We start from the raw sequence: 24,328 nt of genomic DNA on the forward strand, positions 1-24,328 counted from the left end.
AGTATTCAAAATTTTGTTAAAATACCAAAATCTAGTGAATAGTAATTTACAAAGTAAAATTAAAATTTATCCTATGACATCTTATATAATTTAAACATATTAAACAATAACATTTACTTTTTCTCAGTGAACTTTGTGTGGTAATTGGTCAAATTTATACCACACAGTTGCTTTAAGAAGAGACCATTCACCCTTGGCCTTATTCACCATTATAATTTTCCATATATCACAAACATGTGCATGTATTTCGTCAAATCGACTGAGAGGGAGATGTTTTCATAGTATGAAATATAAAATATTGCATATTGTAGTTTCTGGACCTATGCTAATTTGAAATCCAGACAACTTAGAGTCAGAAGATGTAACATGGAGCCACTGTCTATCCTGAATTAATTATTTAGACAAAACATTAAATATCGCTAACACAAATGATATTCCAGATTACTTGTGGGTAGCGGAGGAGTTGTGCGAAGTGAAACTTGAACTGAGCAATCCTTTCCCCTTTGAGCTGGAAGTGTCTAACATGGTAAGAAAGTATGTTGTCATGTATTAATTTTCTTTTTCAATGCAAAATCAACATAAAATAAAAGTTTTCTTAATATCCGGCATTTCTAATACTCTTTAACTATTTTATTGACAGTCATTTCCCAACGTTGTGTGCTTAAATTGCCAGTCTGTATATATATATGCTTTTAACCCTTCCCATGCCATAGATGGATATATTAGAATGTTATTTTGTCCAAAACACATAATACTGTTATATCAGATATTATAGACTATGTCTCTTGGAGAGTTTTTAAGTTCACAAAAGGCCTTTGAAATGCCTGGTGCACGCTCCGTGCTTATCGCGGTTGCCAAGGAAGTATTTATAAACGACCTTCACTCTGCGGCAGGGGGATGCGAGCACCCTTTGCCTAACTCTGACCACCTGCTCGTCAGTTCTGCGTCTCCTACAGAGCCATAACCAAACATATCCGTGGCGTGTATTACTGCTTTCTTGGTTTTGTCACGAGTGCGCGTCTACTACGTATCTCATTATTATTCTTCATCGAGGTAGTCTTGTAATTAGTTTGAAATATTTATCTTGTTTTATAATTAAATGTAAGTAAACTTTTCAGTTTAATTACATTTTACAATGAAATAAAAATTTATTTAAAATAAACAGTTTTGTAAATAGTTTTTTTTTTTTTTTTAATAATTTTTATCAATAAATACATTAATTTTAAGTAAAATGCTGTTTTATACATTTTTTGCATTTATCTTTTATTATTTAATTATAATAAAACTTAGCTTTGAACTTAAAGAAACAAAATTGTTTTCTTGTCTTGTTGATATTATAGGAGGTAACGGTGCCAGCATTCACGTAAGAGTTAATCTTGGTAACTCTGAGTGGAAGAAGACACAGGAAAGAAGTCTAAATGGTAGACTAAGTCATTATGATAGTGTTTTAGGCCCAGTGTTGATATCTTATAGAAATTTAGGCTGGTTGTGTACTAAATTGAAATTAGTATTATTCAATACAACTAATAAAAAATCACACAATTTTCCAATATAAATTTGTATTTTGTGCAAGGCCTTTCAAAATCAAGGTTTTTGTCTTTTTGGGACTCCACAAATAAATGTACATCTTTTTAAATATTGCATCATAAATATTTAAATAATGCATGATATAGCTAGAATTTGGAAATAAGGTTAGCCAGAATAAAATATTCAATAAAGTTACATTAACTTTCCTATAAATTAAGATGATAGTAGAATTTAATTTTCAGTACTCCATCTTTATTATTTTTTTTAGTTTTCTTGATTTTCGTAATGTAAAATGTTTTCCCAATCATCCCAGTGGGTTGTATTTGTAACTGTTTTTATAATCGTAGATTTTTATTAAAGATTATATGTCCAGGTTCAATGCAGTGTTGTGCAAGAGCAGATATTTGTTCTTCAATATTTTATGCGTGCAAAATGTTCTTTAAATTTTGTTTTGGTTCTTTTTGTTTGGCCATTGTTTAATTTATCTCAACCGTTGCAATTAATTTCATAAATTCTGAATTTGTTTTCAAATGAGTTTTTGTATTTGGGATATCCTAATATTTGTGATAATTTATTGTTTGTTTTGTAAATGATAGACATTTTTTTAATTGTTCTGTAACTGATTTGAAATATTCCTGTACTTTGTACAAATAAATTGTTTTTTGTTGTCTTGAAGGGGTAGTAATGTTTGATATTCTATTAGTTTTGTTGTTATTAGTATTATAACTATTACACTTTTACCAAACACTTTTGGATGTACATGAATATCCTCTAGTACAGGGATTCTCAACCTTTTTGAACCTATGACTCCATTTATGTGTCTCAAATGTTTACGACCCCGACTAAAAATTGCAATTAGGGGGAGCGAAGCGCTTGACACCACTAAATAAATATGTCTCATGTCTTTAACATACTGAGGTTTTTCTTATGATATTTTCTCATTAAATATTTGATAAAAACTAAATTGATTCCTCCTCTAATAAATCTACAACAGTAAATTTAATAATACGTAATGTGAAAATTAAATTAAAATATAATATTTTTGAGTGCATTCTGAAACCTGCCAACGAGCTTGATCAGCTTGTGTTGCTACAGTGGGAGGTTTTATGAACTAACTTAGGGTGCCGATGTCTTGGTTTTCTGTCTGCCTGATCCAACATGTGAGTTTCTTACTCTTGACTTGACATATTTATTTTATTTGCTTCCATGAGTAATGAGGCAGATAAAACTACAAAAATGCAGGAAAAAGACAACGATTCTTATTTGAAGTTTAGGTTCATGTTCATTCGAAATAAGCAGCGGTGTGTGTGTCGTGTGTATTGAAGTACTATGCGCTGAATCAATGAAACCATTGAAAATGTTACATTATCTGGAATTCAAACATTGTGGACTCAAGGATGAACCAGTAAGCGTTTTTGAGCAAAAATATAGCTTTTTTTCTTCTGTGATCCTTCCGTGGCCGCTAGGTTGAGAACCCCTGCTCTAGTGGGTCTAGGCTATCAGTGCATGATTGGACTTGTAATGTTCCAGAGGCTGCTGACCAGTGGTGCTGTGTTCGAGAGTTTGCCACTGACCCTGACTCTGCCTCCCGACGCCACCAATGTCGGGGTCACTCTATCTGGCACTTCCAAGGAAGTGGGTCAACTAGAAATTACAGGTATAAGAAATAACTTTACCTTGTCTCTATATTCTCGAGGTCACCTTGTATTGTCGTTTCAAATTGGTCCAAGGCAGGGACTTCTACCAGTACGAGTCAAGTGGCAGGGACAACTTCAGAAATGGAACAACAGCTTTTCAACACTTGCAATCTGAAATTGGTGTGATACTAATCAATAAGCTCCCTGAGAATATTAAACATCTAAATAATCCCAAACACTTCAAATCTCGATTAAAACACCTCCTGGTGTCAAAGACGTTTTATTCTGTTGAAGAGTTCATGACGGGCTGCTGGGAAGAAATTATTTGAATATTATAATTGATAGAGAAAGTGAAATCCCAGTTCTGATATCAAAAGCAATGTCCAAAGCCTGATGGTTGGCATTTTAATTAGTATTATAGTTCTATTTATTTATGCATGTTATGCAATTGTATGATTATTTTTGCAATAAAGGATATTATTATTACTATTAGTACTCTGACAGAAACAGTCTACAGACTTAAAAAAATAATTGATCGGCCCTTTTGGGTGCATTATGGATCGCCATTAATTTGAGTTAATTAGAGTAAGAGTAAGGGAAACACATTAAAAAAACATGTGTTTTAAGTGTAGATGAAAATGGTGTGAGATAACTGTTTTTATTAGTAATAATCTAAAAAATAACGGTCTTGGTCATGGGAAACACGCAAGGTGATATTTACTAGCATTGTAAATTAATTTGATTTCAGTCTGTATGTATTTCACACATTTGTTATTGACAGTTTTTTAAGTGAATTTTATAATATGTCTATGAATTGTTTTGTTCTTTACAGGATACTCAACACATACTTTAGGAGTAAAAAGCAACTGTCGACTGAAAAACATACCTAAGATAGGAGAATCCATGTTTTCAGTCGAAGTTATACCAGCCCTGCCGTTATTACAGGTAACATGTTTAAAATATTTCTCGTATATAATAGTTTTCTTCATTATTCATTAGAATAATGAAGAAGTATTTTTGTTTATACTAAGGATATATATATATATATATCCAGAGTAACATTTTCTGGTATATATATATATATATATATATATATATATATATATATATATATATATATATATATATATATATATATATGAATCGTGATTTGTTAAAAGGGCCCTAGTCCATTTGGTAAAACTTTCAGGAATTAACAAAAAACCATCTTGTTTGGAAAATATTTACTTTATCTTTTATATTTTTTTTAGTTATATTTAGTTTATTACTATTTTTTAATTACTGAAACAATAGATATGGTGTTTTTTGTTCATTTATATTACTTTTTAAATTATTTAAAAACTATGGACTTGTGCCGTTTTAACAAAATGCACTAAAAAAGGATAAAAAATAAACTATTTCTGATCAAAATTATGCTTTTATTGCTTACATTAGTAGTTTGGTTATAGCATTTGGATTATAAATTAGTCAAATTAACAAAATAAAACATTTTAATTAGATTTGAGAAAATATTTTTGAGCCATAGTATTAGTTGGTCACTTTTTAATGTGTTTTAAGGTCTCAACCTCTGGTACTCAAATCTTCTTCTTCAACTGTTCTACTGGTACATACTGAAGAGCTTTCTTGATGTCAATGGCCTTGGCTTCCTTCAAGGGAATTTTCCCTCCCGTGTATGCAAGTCTGGTTGGAGCTGAAGGCGTACCTGATTGAGCAGACATGAAAAATGTTTGCTTGTCTAGGCCATTATCTGTGGAATAGGCCGTGATGTACCCTTTTAAGTCTGACCTATACACAAAGTGGTATAGTTTACTAATACCAAAGCAAACCCTACTCTCTCTTTTCAAGTTTTTTCGTCTCATCAGAAAACTGTGCGGAGTTTGTAATGCTTGCCCCACCAGTTTTTGAAAATCCAATATTTCATCACAGTTCACTTTCTTAACCAAAAACTTTCCTCCTGGTATGCTGTGTTTTTAACAATTTGCTACACAACTTCATAGGGGGTGAAGAGTCTGTTCATATTTCTTAAGTTGCCTTTTCACAAGACCGAAATCTCGGTCACAGGAAAGAATTGCTGCACTTTTGAAAACTGATTAGAATCTGTTAGATACAACAAAAATCTGCTCAAGGCCTGATTTTTATTCTGCCCGTAGCAGTGTTCAGAAAATATTCTTAACTCAGAATACTGGTTTTTAGGCAAATAATTCAGGTAGTCATTAATGAAAGAAACAGACCTCATTGGGGCCTTTTTTTGCCTCTGTTTCGTCATAGACAAATATAGGCAAAGATATGTTTTGCATAAAATCTATTGAAATTGATAATACATGGGGCTCTTCAGCTTGTGCCTGTTCAGAGTTTTCAAACTCCAGTGCAGAATAAAACTTTTTACTTCTCCTGATGTGGACCATTAGTATTTTGGGGATGGGAAACAGCTGAGCCACAAACTAAACAAACACAGCTGGAGACAGTGCTGCCAACAAACGTTTTGTTAAAGGGGCACAAGTCCCGGACTAGTGCCCTTTTAACAAAACTTGCAATACCAAACAAGCTCTGTAGCTTATGCTATGTGGCGGATTTGTGCCTTTCTAACACAGTTAGATGAATCTATGTCTGAAGAATGCTAAACAGTGAAAAAGTGAATTTCTCAAAAAAATGGACTAATGCCCTTTTAAACAAATTGCGATTCATATATATATAGGTCTGAGAAGCCTACTTCTGCCAAAAGACAACTAAGATGGGTTTTTGTCTTTAAATTTGTAGTAAACGTTAAGATAGTAGCTTTGTCTTTGAAATCTGCATTTTAGTATTGACTAAGCATTACATACTTTAATATTTGCTAAAAGATGCAGTTAAAAGTATATTTTTTACTACATCTTTTAATTTTCTAATCTGGATATTTTTCACTATGCACTCAACAGCGGTTGCAGAAAAAGGATATATATATATATATTATATATATATATATATATATATATATCCAGAGTAACATTTTCTTGTATATATATATATATATATATATAGGTCTGAGAAGCCTACTTCTGCCAAAAGACAACTAAGATGGGTTTTGTCTTTAAATTTGTAGTAAACGTTAAGATAATAGCTTTGTCTTTGAAATCTGCATTTTAGTATTGACTAAGCATTACATACTTAATATTTGCTAAAAGATGCAGTTAAAAGTATATTTTTACTACATCTTTTAATTTTCTAATCTGGATATTTTTCACTATGTACTCAACAGCGGTTGCAGAAAAGGTTGAAATAAGAATTGTTATTATTATCAAGCTTACTCTATGCTTTCATCAAGACTATAAATTAATGTGAACAAATTGAAAAGAGTTGATGAATTAATTAAAGATATATTTTCAAACATTGTTTACACAGAACAGTTGATTACATTTAACACAGTCTTTCAATTAATATTTCACAACTTAATATTTCAGACCAGTGGGGCTTAGTCCGGAAGGTATTTCAAAATAGGAATAGACCTATAATATGTTAACCAGGGACCCTAAGAATGTTCATGTAAAATTTCATTTAAAAAAAATGACTACTGGACTACTATCGGTCCAGTAGTTTTTACGTGATTGAGTAACACACAAAGAGAGATACCTTTAGATTTTTCTATAATAGTGTAGATATCATAAATACCTTCTGAAAGAAATGTTTACTAATTGTATGAAGTATTTAAAAGTATTGCAAGTAAAATGTACCTGCTAGTAATGTGCCAGTTATTTTAATTTTTGTAGTTCTACTATGTCTCTTTTTAATAAAAAGGGTCCTTGTTATCAATTCTACTTCTTTCTTGAATGTCTGGTTTTCGAACTCTTGGATGTTTTGCTTTTTGAAGTAAAGAAAATTACTGCTATATTTAGTTTGTGATTAGAAATATAAATTTAAATCCTGTTATTGATATAAAAACTGAAGTTTTTTTAGGTTAGTTCCCCACTGCCTACCAAGACTAATAATGGAGCCAGCATTTCTCTCTACGCTGGAGAAAGGTAAAGGCCAACAAATAAATAATTTTATATTAATGTATTTTATAAAGCTGAACATTTTATTTCTGCTGAACTATTAGACTAAAGTATATTTAAACATTAAAATATACATTAGTCATTTAATATGAGTTGTCAAATCTACTGAGGCTAGTACATATTTAATAATTTTCTCTTCGTTGATATTGTCATTAAATTAGTTGATTCTTCTAAACAACAGTTTCAGCAGTAACAGAATTCACTTGCCATACTGGTGTGAAGTAGCAAAACATTATTCATAGTTCCATATACATAGGGTGATTCACGAAGACATGCGGAAATTGTGGCACCCAGAAAGCGAATATATGTTTGACTAAATGAACTTTTATTCATAACAGTAAAAAGTAAAATTAACCGGAAAACATTTATCTCAATCTATTCAACCAAATTACAGCAAATTTTCAAATCTATTTCTACCGATTTCAATTTATCTTTCTGCTTGTTTAAACATGGCTCTTGTTGCTTTCCCTAGTACAACAGGGTTTTCCTTTAAATGCATAAAAGCTTAATTAATACGTCTAAGAAGCGCCTCACAGGAATTAACCTCGTAAACATTCTCCTTCATCCATTCCCATATGCAAAAATCCAATGGCGTATGATGTGGTGACCTAAGTGGCCAATGTTTAGAAGCTCCATGACCAACCATTTATTTGGAAACTGCTGATTCAAGTAGGTGTAAAGAATATTTGAATAGAGTGGCGATGCACAACCATATTGGAAGTACAGCTGGCATCATCGTTTTGCAAGAGAAACATCTTCAAGCAATGTCGGTAATTCTTCTTGATGAAACTGCAAGTACAGCTCACCATTTAAGCGCTCTTGAAAAATCAGTAGATCATGAATAATACCACACCAAATCAAAAAAAATGAAGCAATACCTGACTGGTACAATAACAGCATAAAAGTACAGAGTGGTGAGAATAACGTACGAGTATATTGATTGCCAGTCATCCACCTTTCCTGTCGTGTGAGACATGTCTTGTGTAGTACACTGTATTATTTAGTTAATACAATTTCTGTGCTCTAATCAAGTCTGGATTGTTAATGTTCAAACTATTGACACTCTACTGTACTTTTAAATCAGCAACCTGTTAAAAATAAAAATCCCAAGGTATCAATGGTACACCATTATTAGACATGAATTAGTTAAAATCTTTACAGCTTTGACAGTATGGATGTAGTGTCTGTATTTTATTGGGTAAGTTTTCTTTTTAAATTTTGATTAATTGTTATAGTTAATTCTTTTTCTATTTTTAATAGCCCAAATTGCCTGACGGCAACATTGACTTAGTGGTTATTTTTCCTTGGAAAAACATTTTTCATCTTTCGTTACCCATATTGACAGCAAATGCCAGTAATCGTGTTATCCTTGTCAGTACTGTTATGTTTGTAGGAGATATTCAGAAATACACATTGCTGTGATAACATGTTTTTCTTTTCCTAAGCGTCACTTTTCTTTTACTCATTTCAAACTAGGTTGTTAATTTTTATTGTGTACTTTTTATTAAAGACTAAATTTAAAGAAACCCAGCTGTACATATTTGTTACTGTTTCAGCGTGGACTCTAGCCTATTGCTGGAAAATGTCGGTCAGTTGCCGATACAGTGGGTGGAGGTGTCGGTGGAGTGTCTACAAGACTCTGAACAGGTGCTAAGGTGGGATCTGGAGCCATTATTAGCACAACTACCTTTACAACCAGGTGCTGCCACTACTCTCCCCCTGCATTTCTTTGGAGCTGCTAGCTTCTTGTCATCTTCTAATCCAGGTAATTTAATGACTTTTATTTGAAGCAGTGGCGTAACTAAGAGAGGGTAGAATCCCTCCCCCACAAAAGCCCTAAATATTTTTAAAAAATATATGTTTAAGAGGAGTCCAACTTGTTTTAAATGCAGAGTTAAATGTTTTGTTTTGAATTAGGCCTATCTAAGTTATTTAAATTTAGATTTATTCAGATTTACCCCCATATTCCTCAGTGTGATGTGTTCTTCAATTACATTCTATCCCCCTCCCCAAAGTCAAGTCCTAGTTATGGCACTGACTTGAAGGGTCATGGAACCATGGTATGCACTCGACCTTAGTGGCAAATTTACACAACTGTCAATGAACAATAGTGATATTCGTCATTGTAATACATCAATGTTTTAATTCTTTACAGCTAATTTCAATGACATTTTTCTCATCACAATGTTTTATCTCACATTACACCAATCTTATTAATAGAGTAGTTATAGACGCCCACACAAATATGATTACTATTTCACTATCACAAATTATGAATTATCATCCCAAAAATTTGAAATTTGACAGACTTCTCTTCAAAGATAACATTTCCAATAATGCTGATGTTGAACCTAGTATCTTATAAGTTTTGTTAATGTATTTGACTAGTGATTAAATCTTTGTGAAAAACTTTATATTCACAATTCTTTATTAAACTCTGAATTCTTTATAAATAATAATTCTAAATATTAAATTCTTTATTAAAACGTGCTATTTATAAAGACATTACAATTTATAGAGTGAGTTTGCCACATATTATCAGTATCAGTGCTGGAGGGAATTATTTTAAACACACATGAAGTTTCGTAACTCAAGCATTAAATGTAAATTCTTGTTTATCAAAACATTAAGGGTGACCCTCTATCAAAAAGTTTTGGAGAGTTTCCACCTTTTGTTGATTGCAATATCAGTCTAGTTTATTTGTACAAGCATTTCATCCTGTGACAAATGTAGTTACAGCAGAATTTCTCAGCTAACAAATTCACTTGTGTATTCAAATTTTGAAACATGTTTTATTTTTTTTTTTCAGAAATTAGCTGTATTAAGCTAACAAGATGTGTAGTCAACAGTTCTCTTATTTTCTACCATTGATATTAATTATATATTCAGATACAGCCAGTGTCAAGAGTAGTATATTCTCTGCTCCGAGTTCTTTCCTGTCCTCTACCAGCAATCGGCCTGGGTTTCCTGATCGCTTCTTGGCTAAATCAACAACATCTTCCTTCAAGTAAGCTGTTTTTTTAATTCTTTAATATTTTTTATTTGGATTAATATCATTGTTAAAATGATAATTTTAAAATCCTATCCTGTAATCGAGATATTTCTTGATCACAGAAAAAATAAAACACAAAGTCTGACCATGTACAGGCCCTGAAAGTAGTGACTTTCAGTCTATTTCCTTGTCTAATAATGATATAGCTATTATTCATGTGTCTGATAATCGGTTTTAAGTGTACTAATCCTACAGCTGGCAAGAAAAGAATTTTCATTGCCAAATGTCTGTCTGATTTGGCAACGACGAATATTCATTGCCAAAGTAGACGTGTATAGTTATTTAAATTTAAGGTCATAAAAATTATTTATGTTTGATATCTTCTGGCAGACCATTAAATATAGTACCGATTTATTGCTTTTACTTCAATTATTATTGCCTCCCTTGTTTACCGTAAAAACATTTTCATTGGACGTCTGACATGAATTTAATTCACGTCAGCAATGTTTTTGTTGTGAAACAGTAAACACATGCCATGTTTTGTGTTTGGAGTTATGAATTTAATAGTATTTGTGTAAAAATGTCTTTTATAGTCTTTTAGTACTGTTATTACTGTGTTTTAGCTTTCTTAAGTTATAGTTTTAGTTCTTTATTATGAGTGAAAACATTAGAAACCGATAAAGTGATTTTAGAGAGCTTGTTTTGGAGCATCCTATTTCTAGTGATGATGAAGTCTATTCTGACATTGAGGTAAACTTGACAGACCAGTAGCAGACGTGATTTCTTAGTAAGTTTTCTTTCACAATAATGTGAGTCAGACAGAGAAGTTGTTATTCCACCTGATGATGTCCTTGGCCCTGCTCATGCACTCACGAACTTCCTGACCGTATGTGAGTGTAAAAAACTGGAAAAAAGGAAACCAATTTCTTTTGCCCTGGATGTGATTTTGGAGTTCACCTTAAGTCCTACCATCTGCTAAAACACTATGCCAGACCAGTTCAACAGAGAAGCCACAAATGCAGGGTAAAATCCAGTAAACTCTGAGTGAAAAATGAAACTTTGTTTATATTGTACATATTTAAATAAGGTAGGATTCAAATTTAGTATTTCATTTTATTTTTGTTTTAACTGTCGTACTAACATAAGTATAAATGCAGTCATAAGATTATGTTTACCCATGAAAGATATTATTTCTTTATAGATAAACTTATTTTCACAAAAGTATCTGCACACACCTTTTATTGTATGTAACAAATAAGTTTTGAGGTAAAAGTTAAAATAACTATATATATATATATCTTTGGAATCAGCACAAAATTTAAAATAAGTTATACATTTATAGTTTAGATCTAAAACTTGTTGCTAAGCAGTTGCACAATGAAATATTTACAAAATAAAAAATGTTGGTTTTTAATTGTGTGAAAAATTTTATTTACATGGAAACAATAGGTTATTGTTTTATAATGTTCTCCAAATATTTGTGAATAAATTGACATAATTTTTTACATTTGGACTAATAGTTATGAAATGGGAATCTGTGTGGCTGTTGAAATAGCTGCCAGCACAGAGTTAAACCATTGCCAGTTCTAGGGTTAAGCTAGAAAAAATATAATCTCAGAAAAAATTATTGTTCCATAATAAACTTTTAACCCTTACGATACTCTCCTTTTTCTACCCCCACCAAAACTAGCGTGGCTGAAAATCGATTTCTTTCTAAAAAAAGTTCCTTTATCAATCTCAAGAAAACCAGGTTATGTGCTTACGTTGCAATTTGGCTCTTGTCTCCTGGACTATATTTCTTAGGTTTCTTAACCCGCGAGAACTCGCGCTACAAGAAGTTACGCAAGAACTCACGTTGTTAGATCGAATCTAACATCCTCCAACCAACTAAGAACGGCTTTTTCATGGTCTTCATTCATAGCAATAATTGTAAAGTCATGAAAGAGCAATCTACGAAATATAACTCAAAAGCAAACTGAAAAACAAGAAAAATCCCTAAACTGATGGATTTAAACTGGCAGTTACGCGATCACTCGCGCCGTTAGATCGCTCCTAACACTGGGCTGACGTGATCACTCGCGCTGTTAGGTTGAAACTAATAACCCGCAAGGAGCGTCCGCCACCCCCACCATGACGCCCCACCCCAGCGACTTCTACTGTCTAAACATGATGCAATACGCAGCAGACATACCCATAGAAGCATAAATTAAGGGTTCAGTGTTGTAAGATAACAAATAAAAAAAATGTTATATAACACAAAAAATATGTTAGATTCAATCTAATAGCGCGAGTGCTCCCGGGTTAACAAATTTAACTTCAAAAGAAGATTTAGATGGAGAGAGGAAAAAGTTAGATTTTTTCAACATAACCCGTGTAGAGTGTCATAATAATAAATCAGACTCTAAATTCTTTCTAAAAAGTAAATTAATCAAGTATTTATGGTGAGTTATCTTTTTTACACATACCATGATAATTACGACAGAAGACTACAAGACACCATGCTACTCTGTTTGTGTGTCCTGTATGTAGCCAGTAATATATTTCACTACCTACTGTTACGCAACGTAGTAGTTCTGAGTTTCTAAGGTTTATTTTTAATCTAAGTTTTTGTGCAGGTCTGGTGGAAGCAGCTTGAATTCTTTTGGTTCGCAGTTTAGCAAGCTGTGTTTAGAAAACTCACCAAAGGTTGGTTTACAAAATTAGTAAAAATTGTATTGTTATTGTTATTTTGTTATTGTTTATACAAATAATTAATACAGCATGATATACAATAAAACAAAATAGAAATTCACAAGTTAAATATTCAACACTTATATTTTATTTGTATTTTTTTAAGGAATTCGTGTCAATTACAAATAGTAACATATATAAATAAAATGTTTGGTTTTAACATAGAGGCGACAGAAGTGTAAGATAGAGAGAAAAAATTTTTCCTGCTCCCTTTGTCACTATGACTTGTCCTCCAGTTGTTTGCCATTTACGAGTATTTTACTGATTAGGCTACATCATTAATGGTTTCTTATTATATTGTGATGAAAACTTGCTAATGTCGCTTTTTGTTGCTAGTGAATTGATAAACTTGTATTGTATTGTATCGCACACAAACCTAAAGCATCGTTCTACTTTTGTATCAGTGTACTATTTCCTGTTACGGATCATTTGGTCGGAATTGCAGTTTGATTTTCTTTGATAAAGCCTCTTTTTGTCCTTTTGCTGCTGCTGGAGAGTAAATTTTTTCTTAGAATATGCCATGTAATATGTTCAGAACCCATTCGCTATGTGTATGAACTAATCAGAATTTGTTCATGGGTTGTAATTTTTAAAAATATACTTATATTAATGTTCAAATAACTTCTTATCTGAAATTTTGCTGATGTGTCCAGTTCATTCCATAAATTGTGTGCAGAGACAAAACTACTATATAAAAAAATTGTTTCTGAATTTGAGGGTCCTAACGTCTTTCCGCACAGTGGAAGACTCCATTAATGATTCACATCTCAATCTGGGAAGGGGATGAACTAGTGAAAAACAATTTAATTAATTCTGGTTTAGAATGAACTGAACACAAGTGATATAGAGTTATATAACATACGAATATCATACAAGTGATATTCAAATATAACAATATTGATTATAATATCAAAGCTGTTGAGTATCATAAACTATAATTATTGTGAAATAATTGTTTTTTTTAGGCCCTGCAGTGTCAACTGAAAGTCCGCTACTCCAGTGATCCGGGAATGGCAGCCGGCTTCTGCCGTGTCGCCACATTTCTGTTTTCTATTGAAATAAACTGCTCCGTCTTCGTTACGAACTGGGATGTGATCCCTGCAGAAACGTTAGTATTCCACTGATAATAGTTGCCTATTACTTAAAATTAGGCTAAAGTTTGTATTTCCATATGCTATGTCTGCTTTTAATAATTAATGCTTGTATTTAGCATGTTTATAATTGCAAACTAATCAAACATTAAATTTAGAATATTAATGATTACATCTTATTCTGCTATTTTTCCAGCTAGTATCATCTTAGTATAACCTTTCAAAGTGCACAATGGTATAAATAAATAGTATCACCAGATTATTGTCAACGTTGAAACTGAAATCTAAGTTTTCAAAATTGATTTTAGAGACTTTCCTGTTTAAAACTGGAAACTTTAAGTTCAATGTTAAAACTGGAGCTTCAGATCCACAGTCAGTAGCTAGTCTGTGTCCTTTTAAATATTTGGACCAATCTAGAATGCTGCATTATTCCTTGTAGTCCCCTTGCATCAATACGGTTTGTCCTCACTCCCAACTCTAAATAGAAACTTCTGAGACAAATAATGCATTACTTGTTTTTTATTTCAGGAGTAGCCAGTTCTATTTGGTGTTAGATATAGCGAACATGACAAGCCAAGAATTGGAACTTAAATATGGCACAAATAAGAGTCTATTGATGGAAGAAAATGAATCTTGCCGCATCCCAATTCCAGTTGAACGATGTCCTCTCACCAAAATCGGGAAGGTATCTCAACTCAATTATTATGTAATTGTCACAAATAAAACGGTTAGAAATGAATTCTTTATTCTTTTAATCTTTATTGTTATTACCATTTTGTAATTTTGTTGCTTTTTTATAGCTATTTAAAACGGGAGAAAGTGTGAGTGATTTAATGGAGCTGAACAAGTCATGCAGCAGTCATATCGCTGCTCTAGTGGACTTGGAGTGGAGCCTGGTAGCTGGCAGTCGGTGTGGCAAAGCCTCTCTGCACGGCATCACTCTGTCTCTCAGCATGCTGGACATTGTGCGCATGTCCCCCATCAGTTGGGGTAAGTTTGGAATGACAGAGTATGACACTCGGCCGTCAGCGCATATAAAGGCGAGGGCTTACCATGCAAATAATTGTCTGCTTTTTTTGTAATGGTAGTTCTGGGTTGGTCCGCTAGAGTGTGTGGGAAGTATATTTCAGTAGTTTAGATATGTGCTGAATTGTGCTAATTTGAGGTATTAGCTATGGGTGTCTCATGACAATTAAAAAATAAACATCATACGCAGTTGTGATAGAACACAATCTGGTAAATCCACCAATTTCATCTAGAGCACTCTAGCGCTGACTGAACTATCAGACGCCAAAGTTCACAATCTTCATGAGTCACTGGTGCACTCATACCATACAGAAATAATGCATTTATAAGTCACTGGTGACTTGCATCACAATCTGAAAAATATTACCAAATTTAAGATCACAGCGAACATGTTAAACTGTTATTTACTTTCCAGACTCTTTTGTTAACAAACACTGTCTGAAACTCTGGATTAACATTTTTACTACTGTAGTGAAAGCTTGTGAAGGACAATAGTCTTAAAACACTAATTGTTGAGTAATATTAATCATACTTTATTTATTTACTTTACTTTATTTGCATACTAAAAATATGCAGTCTATTGCGTTTGCTTCTGCAGTACACATTTAAGTGCTTGGTGATTATAGATATCACAAACTATTGTTGATGTTAAACCAAACAATCAGTGAATCTGCCTTGGAAGCATTCCAAACTTCTCTGAAAATTATCAAAGTTTTGATAAATAACAAATACAGTAGAAGTCCAATTATTCAAACCATCGGATTAACCAAGGCTGTTTAATTTGTATTAATAACTCTTTAGGAAGCATGTACAAAATTACACTGAATATACCAGGTCTGTTTATGATGTGTAGGTGATCTACAAGCCATTGTTAGAGTTGTAATGGTACAAGGCTAGAACTTGAATATTGCTTGTAGATTTTTTGAATTTTTAGTTTTTATTAATCAATATTGACTTTTTCTATAAATTAAAATATTTTACTGCAATCCACGTATTATCTGAGATTTCCGTATCCAATGTAGTTGCAGTCCTATTTTGCTCAGGTTATCAGACTTCTCGATATTTAAATTCGTCATGTACAGTACATTCAAAATTGTAAAGTCCATTTTCGAAATTTTAAATTTAAAAGTTACAAAGATAATTTTATTTAGTTTGTTTTGTTGTTAACATCAGTATTCCTGTAATTCCAAGTCCTCAATTAAACCCACTCTCTCCTTAGGCTATGTATAAATGGTTATATGTTTGGTAGATGTGCTGTATACTTGTAGAAGTAGAATGTCTGATTGTTACAGAAGTGTCCGTGAATGGGAGCCTGATCGAGCCTCACGAAGAACTCAACAGCCAGGTCGGACAGAGTTTACTGTTAGGTTTCAATATTCTGAATTCCCTGTCATGGCCATTGCACGACCTTGAGCTCAAAATTCAGTTTTTTCAAGACCACCAGAATGGCATCACCAGCTACCAGCTGGACACTCGTGTCGCTTGCTCGGGTGCTACGTGTGTGCAGCTAGAGGAGGTAACTGAGCACCGCTTATAGTGTACAACTAGTACTAGTACAACCCCCATGAAAACCTCAACAGCCATGTCGGCCAGAGTTTACTTATAGATTTCAATATTCTGAAATCTTCCCTGTCATGGCCATTGCACGACACCTAAGCTATTGTCATGTCATTCGAGTGTCCTACCAGCTGGCATTCACATCGCGTGCTCGGGTGTTAACGTGTGTGCAATTTGAGATGGTAACTTACCACAGCTTATAGTTGACCTATTTGCCATGGAAATTGTTTTCCTTTGGATTTTGCAGCGATTTGCAAATTTTAAATCCATTTTTTTGGGTTGGATTTTAATGAAAATGAATGATTTAATAATTATTAAGCAGCTAATTCATAACTAAGCTGGTTAATAATGTTATTATTTCTGTTATATAGGCGTTTTTGGAAGTGTTCAATAAATTTATATTCATCTTATAGTAAATATTTTGTTTTATATTAGAATAAAATGTTTGAAGTTGCAGGTGTAACTAACTGCATCACTGCGTAAGTCAACAATTTATGGATTACTTTTGAGGAGTAATTCTTTAATTTTGAAAAGTATACCGTTATTATTTAGAATATAATGTTAATCAAAATTTGTGTTTAGACATTAATCTAGAAAAAATTATGTAGTAAAACAAGCACTCTGATAGAAACTTTTGTAATCTAATTTTTTATTTGTATGTGCCACTTTAAAATTCTGTAGCTTTGTTTTATCAAACAATATTCTCACATAAATGTTTCTTTTTTAGTGTTGGTATACATAATTTCTTAAAGTGCTTTCTGGCCCTAACTTTGTGTGGAAACACGTATTTTTAGGATTTGTTTTTCAGTTTTAAAGTATTTAAAATAAAAAATACTTGAATTTAACAGTTCATGCTATAAAACCATTCTTATACTAAGATAACATTTCCCCTTCCGGTAAATCTAACATTGTTAATATTAGCACTTAAAATTGCATGGTAGAATCATGCAATCCATACCAACAAAACTCATTGTTTTATTTAATACATTTTTAGTCTTTATTATGCTATGAAATTTTAAATGAGAGATTGACTGAATAGGTGTAGTTGTCAAGAAAAAAGAAAATATATTTAATTTTTTATTAAACAGAGGCCACCCATCCAGAACACACTGTGAGTTTTGGAAAGCCAGAAAACTTTTTAAAAATTGGAAAATGAACTACTGGTAGTAGTTGAATAGACTGAATAATGGTTCTGGCCATCAGCTTGGGCTGCGGCTCAGTGATACTCCGTGCTGCACAAAAAAAAAAACGGAGCTAATGACCTTGACCAACTCGGTGCATACTTCCAGCCAGACATAACTTCCCCCGTTATTGATAACTATCTTAAAGTGAAGTAATTAAATATTTACAGTAAATTAGTAACTGTAAAATCCTCAGCATGCTATAAATGGGTGGCTTCTGTTTAATCAGAAAGTAAAAAATACCAATAATAATGATATAGTTAAAATCTATTTTAACATTATATACTGAACTGAGCTGCATTTTCACAGCAGTTTAAACTATTTCTCAAGTATATTTTTATTGAGTATCTTATATATAACAAATTTTATATGTAAATTGCTACCAATAATATATTATTAATAACTCTGAAATACTAGCAATTTTTCAACTTAACGAGAGATTTTTTTTGTTATCTGTAGGTGGCAGAGTTTGGAAGTGCCTACCACGAATGTGTTGTAGTGTTCCTAACTCCAGGACAATACAAAGTCAACATTCAGTGCACATCAAAAGAAAAACATATATGGAAACTCATTCCTCACTTGGTTATTCAAGTTTCCAAGCCATAAGCAATTAAACTCTGGACCTCGTCTGTAGATGACAATGTTTAAATGGTTCATAAATTGAAGAGCTAGAAAAGACTTGGATACAAGGATGGCCTACAGCATTATTTTTCTATGTATTATATTGTTATAGTTTAGTATTTTATTTTTTTGTTATTCAAATGTTTTTATAAATAAATATTGAGGAGGTCTATGTCAAAATGAGGAGATGAATATTCAAATGCCATTTTGAAGAATAGTACTTGTTAAAGTACAGGGTTTGTACCTAAAACCAAGGTATAATAGTTTTAAAATTAGTAATATTAAATCAGTACATTTTATATCAAAATAAACAAAAGTATTAAGTAACTTGAGAAATTGTAAAAAACAAGGTAAAGTAAAAAACCCTTGCACACATCCTTTTTAAGACGTGGTGTTAGCTATGAATTTGTACACCCTTTTTGCATAGACAGGTAACTATAGTGTACATAATTTGTTTGTAAACTGAAAAAGCATAAAAATATGTTATTGTGCTTTTAAAGAACACATGAGGAATAATCAATTCTTCGTCAGAAGTTTGTTTTTTACAATGGAAGGATTGTGAAGCAAACAGGATTTTCCAGACATTTGCCATTGTTCTGTGATACAAAAAATTAGTAACTCTTTTTATACCAAAAAATAAGTAAAACTATTTTCAAAATCTGAAACCTAATTTCCTCCTCAGATGAATAACTAACACATAACACTATAATCTAGGTTAAAATTTAAAAAAATAATACCAAAGCGTTGTGATACGCATAAGTCAGGAATGATAACAACCACGATGGTGTTAACTCCATGCACACTAACTCTAAAACATGCACTAAATAAACACCCAAATGGCAAACGTCCGGAAAAATCCTGTTTCTTTCATAATAATCAATATATTTATTTACATCTTCTTTGTCAATTCTTTACTTACATTGAACATGTTGAGTGTGTAACCAAACTCAAAATTAATTTACATTGAAATAACAGTGTAGAACAATTAATTTGAAAACCAAACTACTGCCAAGGGTTGATTTTGGTTCAAGTCAATTGAAATGTCTTTTAGTTTGACTTGTACAAAAGGAATGTATGAACTAAAGTAAGTGGTCACAGTTGCAAGTCTGCCTGAAAATGGAAAACCTTTTTGATCCTGTGGCTTTGCAGACATCACTGTTTTAAGTTGTGTGACTACTTTTAGGTGACTGTAGTGGTATGATTTATAATAAATGGAGTAGAATACTTGTGATAATTCACTGATGTTCACTAACGCTTGAAATCCCATATGTAACATCATCAAACTCAATGTCGCATATATAAAAATAAAGCTTCGCTGACACTTAGCCAATAAATAAGAACATACACTCAATGATACTAAATGTGATTACAACCAAAACAAAACATTACCTTATTCAATGTAGCATGCCATTTTCAAAGATATTCAAATGAAATTTTGCATAAATGTACACAAAAACAGTAAAATGTAATCTGTCATCTCTCTAATAAAGGTGAATGCTAGTATATGCTTTTTTACATAGGCCTTCTCAATTATGAAGTTTATACATTAAATTTTGTTTTTTAAAATGTATTCTATTTCATTTTCAAATACCTAATTAGCTGAGCATCAGTGAAGCCTATAACTTGAAAGGCTGGGAATATTTCATTTCTGTCTGATTGTCTGTCCGCATGATATCTCAAAAAGTAACTGACCTATTGACTTGAAAGTTTGCACGAAGCTTCATTTTTATATGAATGGAACTCTGAGTTTGATATTGGTGTATGTCACTCAATGGGATTTGGCGCTGAGTGTTGGCGAATATTTTTACATTGGACTTATGAGTAACCACGATGGCAGTGAGAAACTATCAATAAATAAATTTGTAAACAAACTGGGTACAATTATATAAAGTTTCAACATGTGACATTTTTATTTGTGTATGTAAAAGTTAAAAGAAAAAAAATAATAGATTGGAAAATGTTTGTTATAATTTGGTGACATGTGCTCTCTTGCGTTGTAGTGTATCCTCCCTAGTTCACAAAAACTTTTATTATTTGAACATTGCTATGATACCTAACTTAATGAACAAAATGTGAATGTGGCAAGATATCACAAGAAAGCTTTCATCTGTGATTTTTAAATTTTTTTATAAAACTTCATTTCTATATAGACAAAAACAAGCTCGATGATAGTACATGACTAACTATGTAATTTGGCTGAGCATTATTGAACCCTATCAAGCCTGTCAAAATCTCTTTTGTCTGTCGGGAAGGATTTACAAACTTTTTTTCTGTATGAGTGTCTGTATGTCTATCTATCTGTCTGCAGGACGTCTTAAGAATTAAATGGGCTATGGATTTGAAATTTTGCAAGCTACTCTAGCGAAGCTTGTTATGCAACATGTGCTGTGGCATACTCCTACCTTGGTTTAAATAACAGAGCTACCTGATTCAAACTTTCAATTAGCTATTATCCAGTCCCTCCATACTTGCATTTGAAAAAGTAAAACTGGCAACAATCTGGATAAATCTCCTAATATCACAAAAACTACTTTTTGGCTAATTGATCAATGATGGATGGCTGTAAACAAAGATTTAATAATGATGAACGTTGATATGAAAAATTGAGGGAGTACCGCTTAGGAGTGAGAGTAGTTCAGAGTTTGCTTGGAAAGGTTTAAAAATTTAAAGCTATAAAATGTACATTTTTAGTTCTCTTGAAATGATTTCGTTTACAAAAGAATAAAAATACAAAATATTCTCTCCAGAAACTTTATTATAATTTAGAACCTCAAAACATGCATTATGTTTGCTTGTTTATTTATTTTGAAGTTATTGGGACAAAGCCTACTCTGATAATTGAAATATCGGATAAAACAGACCAGCTTCGGGTTGGTAGATATCTAAAAACTGAGCAGCAGCATCACACGTTTGTATCTGTAGCAAGGGTAAATGTTTGCTAGCCTTAGAAATTTAGAATATTAGCCTTAGAATGTGATCAATTCCTGATGGAAACAAGCTAATAATATGGGTTTTGGTAGGACCAGAACCGAGCTGTGGAGCTGCGTTCTCCTATAGTAAAGCTCTAGTAAATGTTTGGGGGAAGAGGATTAGATCTGAGACTTGGAGAAAGGCTTCAGGACTCAAGTAATCAAACATTTTTATCTCTCCATATGAAAAAGGGTTGTCAGGACTCCTAGATCTAAGAAGGAGGATTATGATTAGTACTTGGGATGTTAAAAGGAAATGGACCTCTTAGGAAAGATCTGATGAAGGTGGGTCTAAGCCAGACTGATGAATGCAGACTCTGTGGAGAAGCAGAAGAATCAGCAGAATACATGTGGCAAAACTATCTTGCAATTAGCAAAACTAGGAAAAATTCTTTACGGCTTATATTGTGAGCCTAAAGGACATCATACAACAAGAGCCCTGAAATCTCACAGGCCTTAGATTTTGAATATTAAAAATAAATAAATAAGGCACAAAGGTCCTTATAGGTCCAAGTGCAGAGATTTCCCTCATTTAAAAAAAAGGTTATAATGTATACACTATATCTGTGTCATTAAATTCTTCGGCTAGCCTGGAACTTTGGAAGAACGTATTCCATATAATGGGGTTCCTACTGTACCTCATACACATTTTAGAGAACTTTGAAAGTGTATGGTCTTAAGTTTTATTTACTTTTAGACTAATTTAGTGTAGAAAAAAATGCAAATGTTAATTACTATTCAATTTTCTTTCTTAGCTAAGCATTCAGCAAAGCCTCTCCCGCCCACTGCTGATGACCAAATGTTATGTCTCTATGTATGCACGATTGTTGAATGAGGTCACAATTTAGTGTAAAACTCTGTCTCTGTATCGGTATTGAAATAGTAAACATTGGCCCATTGGGAGTCCTGATTTCTGTCTTGTGAAGGTCATTTTCTTGCTCTGTTCTGTAGGTGTCCATTTTTTATAAAATGAGCTAGCTTCCTTTTAAAAAAAATGTTTGTACGTATATAATATATCCTGAAGGTTCTTTATCAGGTACAAATCATATGATAAAACAAAGATAAAAATAAAGTATTACTTGTACTAAGGTGGAGGTAGACAACACAAGAAAGTCAAATAAAACACAGGTAACAGTAACAAAATTAGGAACTAATCTTGGCGCTAAGTGGAAATACAATGTAGAAATTAGTCTTTCTGTTAATTATAATTAACAGAAAGACTGAATAATAAATAAAGAAAGAATAATAAATGTTATAATTATTATAACATTTACCCAATCACATTGGACCTTACCTTACATTAACTTAAAAAATAAATAACATAAAATCAGATTTTAGTATAAATGTTTTATGTTAAAGAAATGAGTGTCTCATATTTATTAAAATATACAAAATAACCATTTAATAATTAGAAAACATACAGGGTGTTCATTTGAAAACTTCAAACTCGTATTAAAAGACTTATAGCCCAAGTATCAACATTCTGTAAACTGGAGTGTATAGTACTAATTGGGGGAACAAAATAGATTATTTTCAAAATGGGGGTGCTCACCCCATGCCCCCCATACCCAAAACCAAAATTTTGAATTGGCACTAATACCTTGTGACACCTCTAATTGAAGATTATAAAAAAATGGTGTATTTCGGTTAAAAATATTGAAATCGGCCAAGCCGTTTGGTATAAGCAGCCAACAATGTAATTTCTTATACAACAATAATTATTATTAGTCTACAATCTACTGTACTACTGCTAATAACAACAAAATTACTCAGTGAATACTGTTGTAAATCATTTGTAAACTTCAAATCAAATGTTCAAATTGGTAGCCATTGTTGTTCAAACAAAAAATAATCTATTTTCAAATTTGCTTAACCTTTCTAAAAGTTTCTCTGGTTAAGCGTCTCCACTCAGGATTGATCCTGTCTTTCAATTCTTGGTCACTAGTGAGGTGTGTTTTAAAAACTACTGATTTCAATTGACCCCACAAAAAAGTCTAAGGGTGTTAAATCTGGAGACCTTGCCGACCACTCAATTGATCCTCTTCTACCGATCCAGTGATCCGGGTAGTGTGCATCTAGCCATTGTCGCACAAGAAAAGCATAATGTGGAGGAGCTCCATCTTGTTGAAAATAAAACATATCCGCATCTAAATTTAACTGACCTACTTCATTTATCTGGTTTTCAAGTGTTTCCACAATAAGAGCATCAATAGTGTTTTATAGCAATTCTAAGTAAGATTCTCCATTTAAGTTTCCTTCAATAAATTAATACAGGTCCAACAATAGTGTCGCCAACTATTCCTGCCCAAACATTAATTTTTTCAGGCCATTGGGTTGATCCTTCAACAAATACATGTGGGATTTGGTCTGACTAAAATCGGCAATTGTATTTATTAACAAAACCGTTAACATAAAATGTGCATTCATCACTAAAGCAAATGTTTTTCAGAAAATCTTCATTGCCAGTAATGATTGCACTCATTTTTTCACAGAATTCAATCCTATGGTCATAATCATCTTCATTAAGTTCACTTTGTAAGGATGAAATTTGGTAAGTTTCAACGCTTTATGAATGGAAACAACAGATAATCCAGTTTCAACAGCAAGTTTACGAATTGATATTTTAGGGTTTTCAACAATATTATGAATCACTTCAGCTTAAAATAATTCGTCAACAACTCTGTTGCCAGACCTTTTCTTGTTATTAACTGAACCACTTTCAGTAAATTTTGTAACTAGATCTATGATGCACCTAGGTGAGACGTTCCTTCCAGGAGGTAGTGTGTTGAATGCGTTAGTAAGATTAAGATAGTAGGGTCCAAAGATTAAAACAATGTCTACTCTTACTTGAAGGCTATAAACAATTTTCCTTGTGAAGCAAGACGTACAAAACGCACCACTGTCACTTAAAAAATGAAACTGCATTCCCAAATGTTTGGTGTGTTGAAACATGACCAGAGATAGCCACT

General features: G+C 32.4%; 1 protein-coding gene across 2 annotated transcripts in view; it reads left to right on the forward strand.

Annotated features, from left to right (window-relative positions):
* LOC124362162 (protein brunelleschi) overlaps positions 1 to 19,956 on the forward strand; it is a 41,703-nt gene extending 21,747 nt beyond the window's left edge. Inside the window, exons 12-24 of one of the 2 annotated variants that reach the window (XR_006922444.1) lie at positions 441 to 526; positions 3,058 to 3,184; positions 3,997 to 4,109; positions 7,095 to 7,159; positions 8,749 to 8,957; positions 10,082 to 10,199; positions 12,800 to 12,869; positions 13,880 to 14,022; positions 14,534 to 14,690; positions 14,806 to 14,995; positions 16,324 to 16,547; positions 18,229 to 18,927; positions 18,962 to 19,956. Coding sequence is in view for 1 of the 2 variants with exons in the window: in XM_046816410.1 (XP_046672366.1) it covers positions 441 to 526; positions 3,058 to 3,184; positions 3,997 to 4,109; positions 7,095 to 7,159; positions 8,749 to 8,957; positions 10,082 to 10,199; positions 12,800 to 12,869; positions 13,880 to 14,022; positions 14,534 to 14,690; positions 14,806 to 14,995; positions 16,324 to 16,547; positions 18,229 to 18,375 (1,649 nt within the window). In the remaining variant the exon portion in view is untranslated. Of the gene's footprint in view, positions 1 to 440; positions 527 to 3,057; positions 3,185 to 3,996; positions 4,110 to 7,094; positions 7,160 to 8,748; positions 8,958 to 10,081; positions 10,200 to 12,799; positions 12,870 to 13,879; positions 14,023 to 14,533; positions 14,691 to 14,805; positions 14,996 to 16,323; positions 16,548 to 18,228 lie in introns of both variants that reach the window. The other variant, XM_046816410.1, reaches the window with a different exon arrangement.
* Positions 19,957 to 24,328: the final 4,372 nt, after the last annotated feature.

This window comes from Homalodisca vitripennis, chromosome 5 (assembly GCF_021130785.1).
Source record: "Homalodisca vitripennis isolate AUS2020 chromosome 5, UT_GWSS_2.1, whole genome shotgun sequence".
Taxonomy (NCBI): domain Eukaryota; kingdom Metazoa; phylum Arthropoda; class Insecta; order Hemiptera; family Cicadellidae; genus Homalodisca; species Homalodisca vitripennis.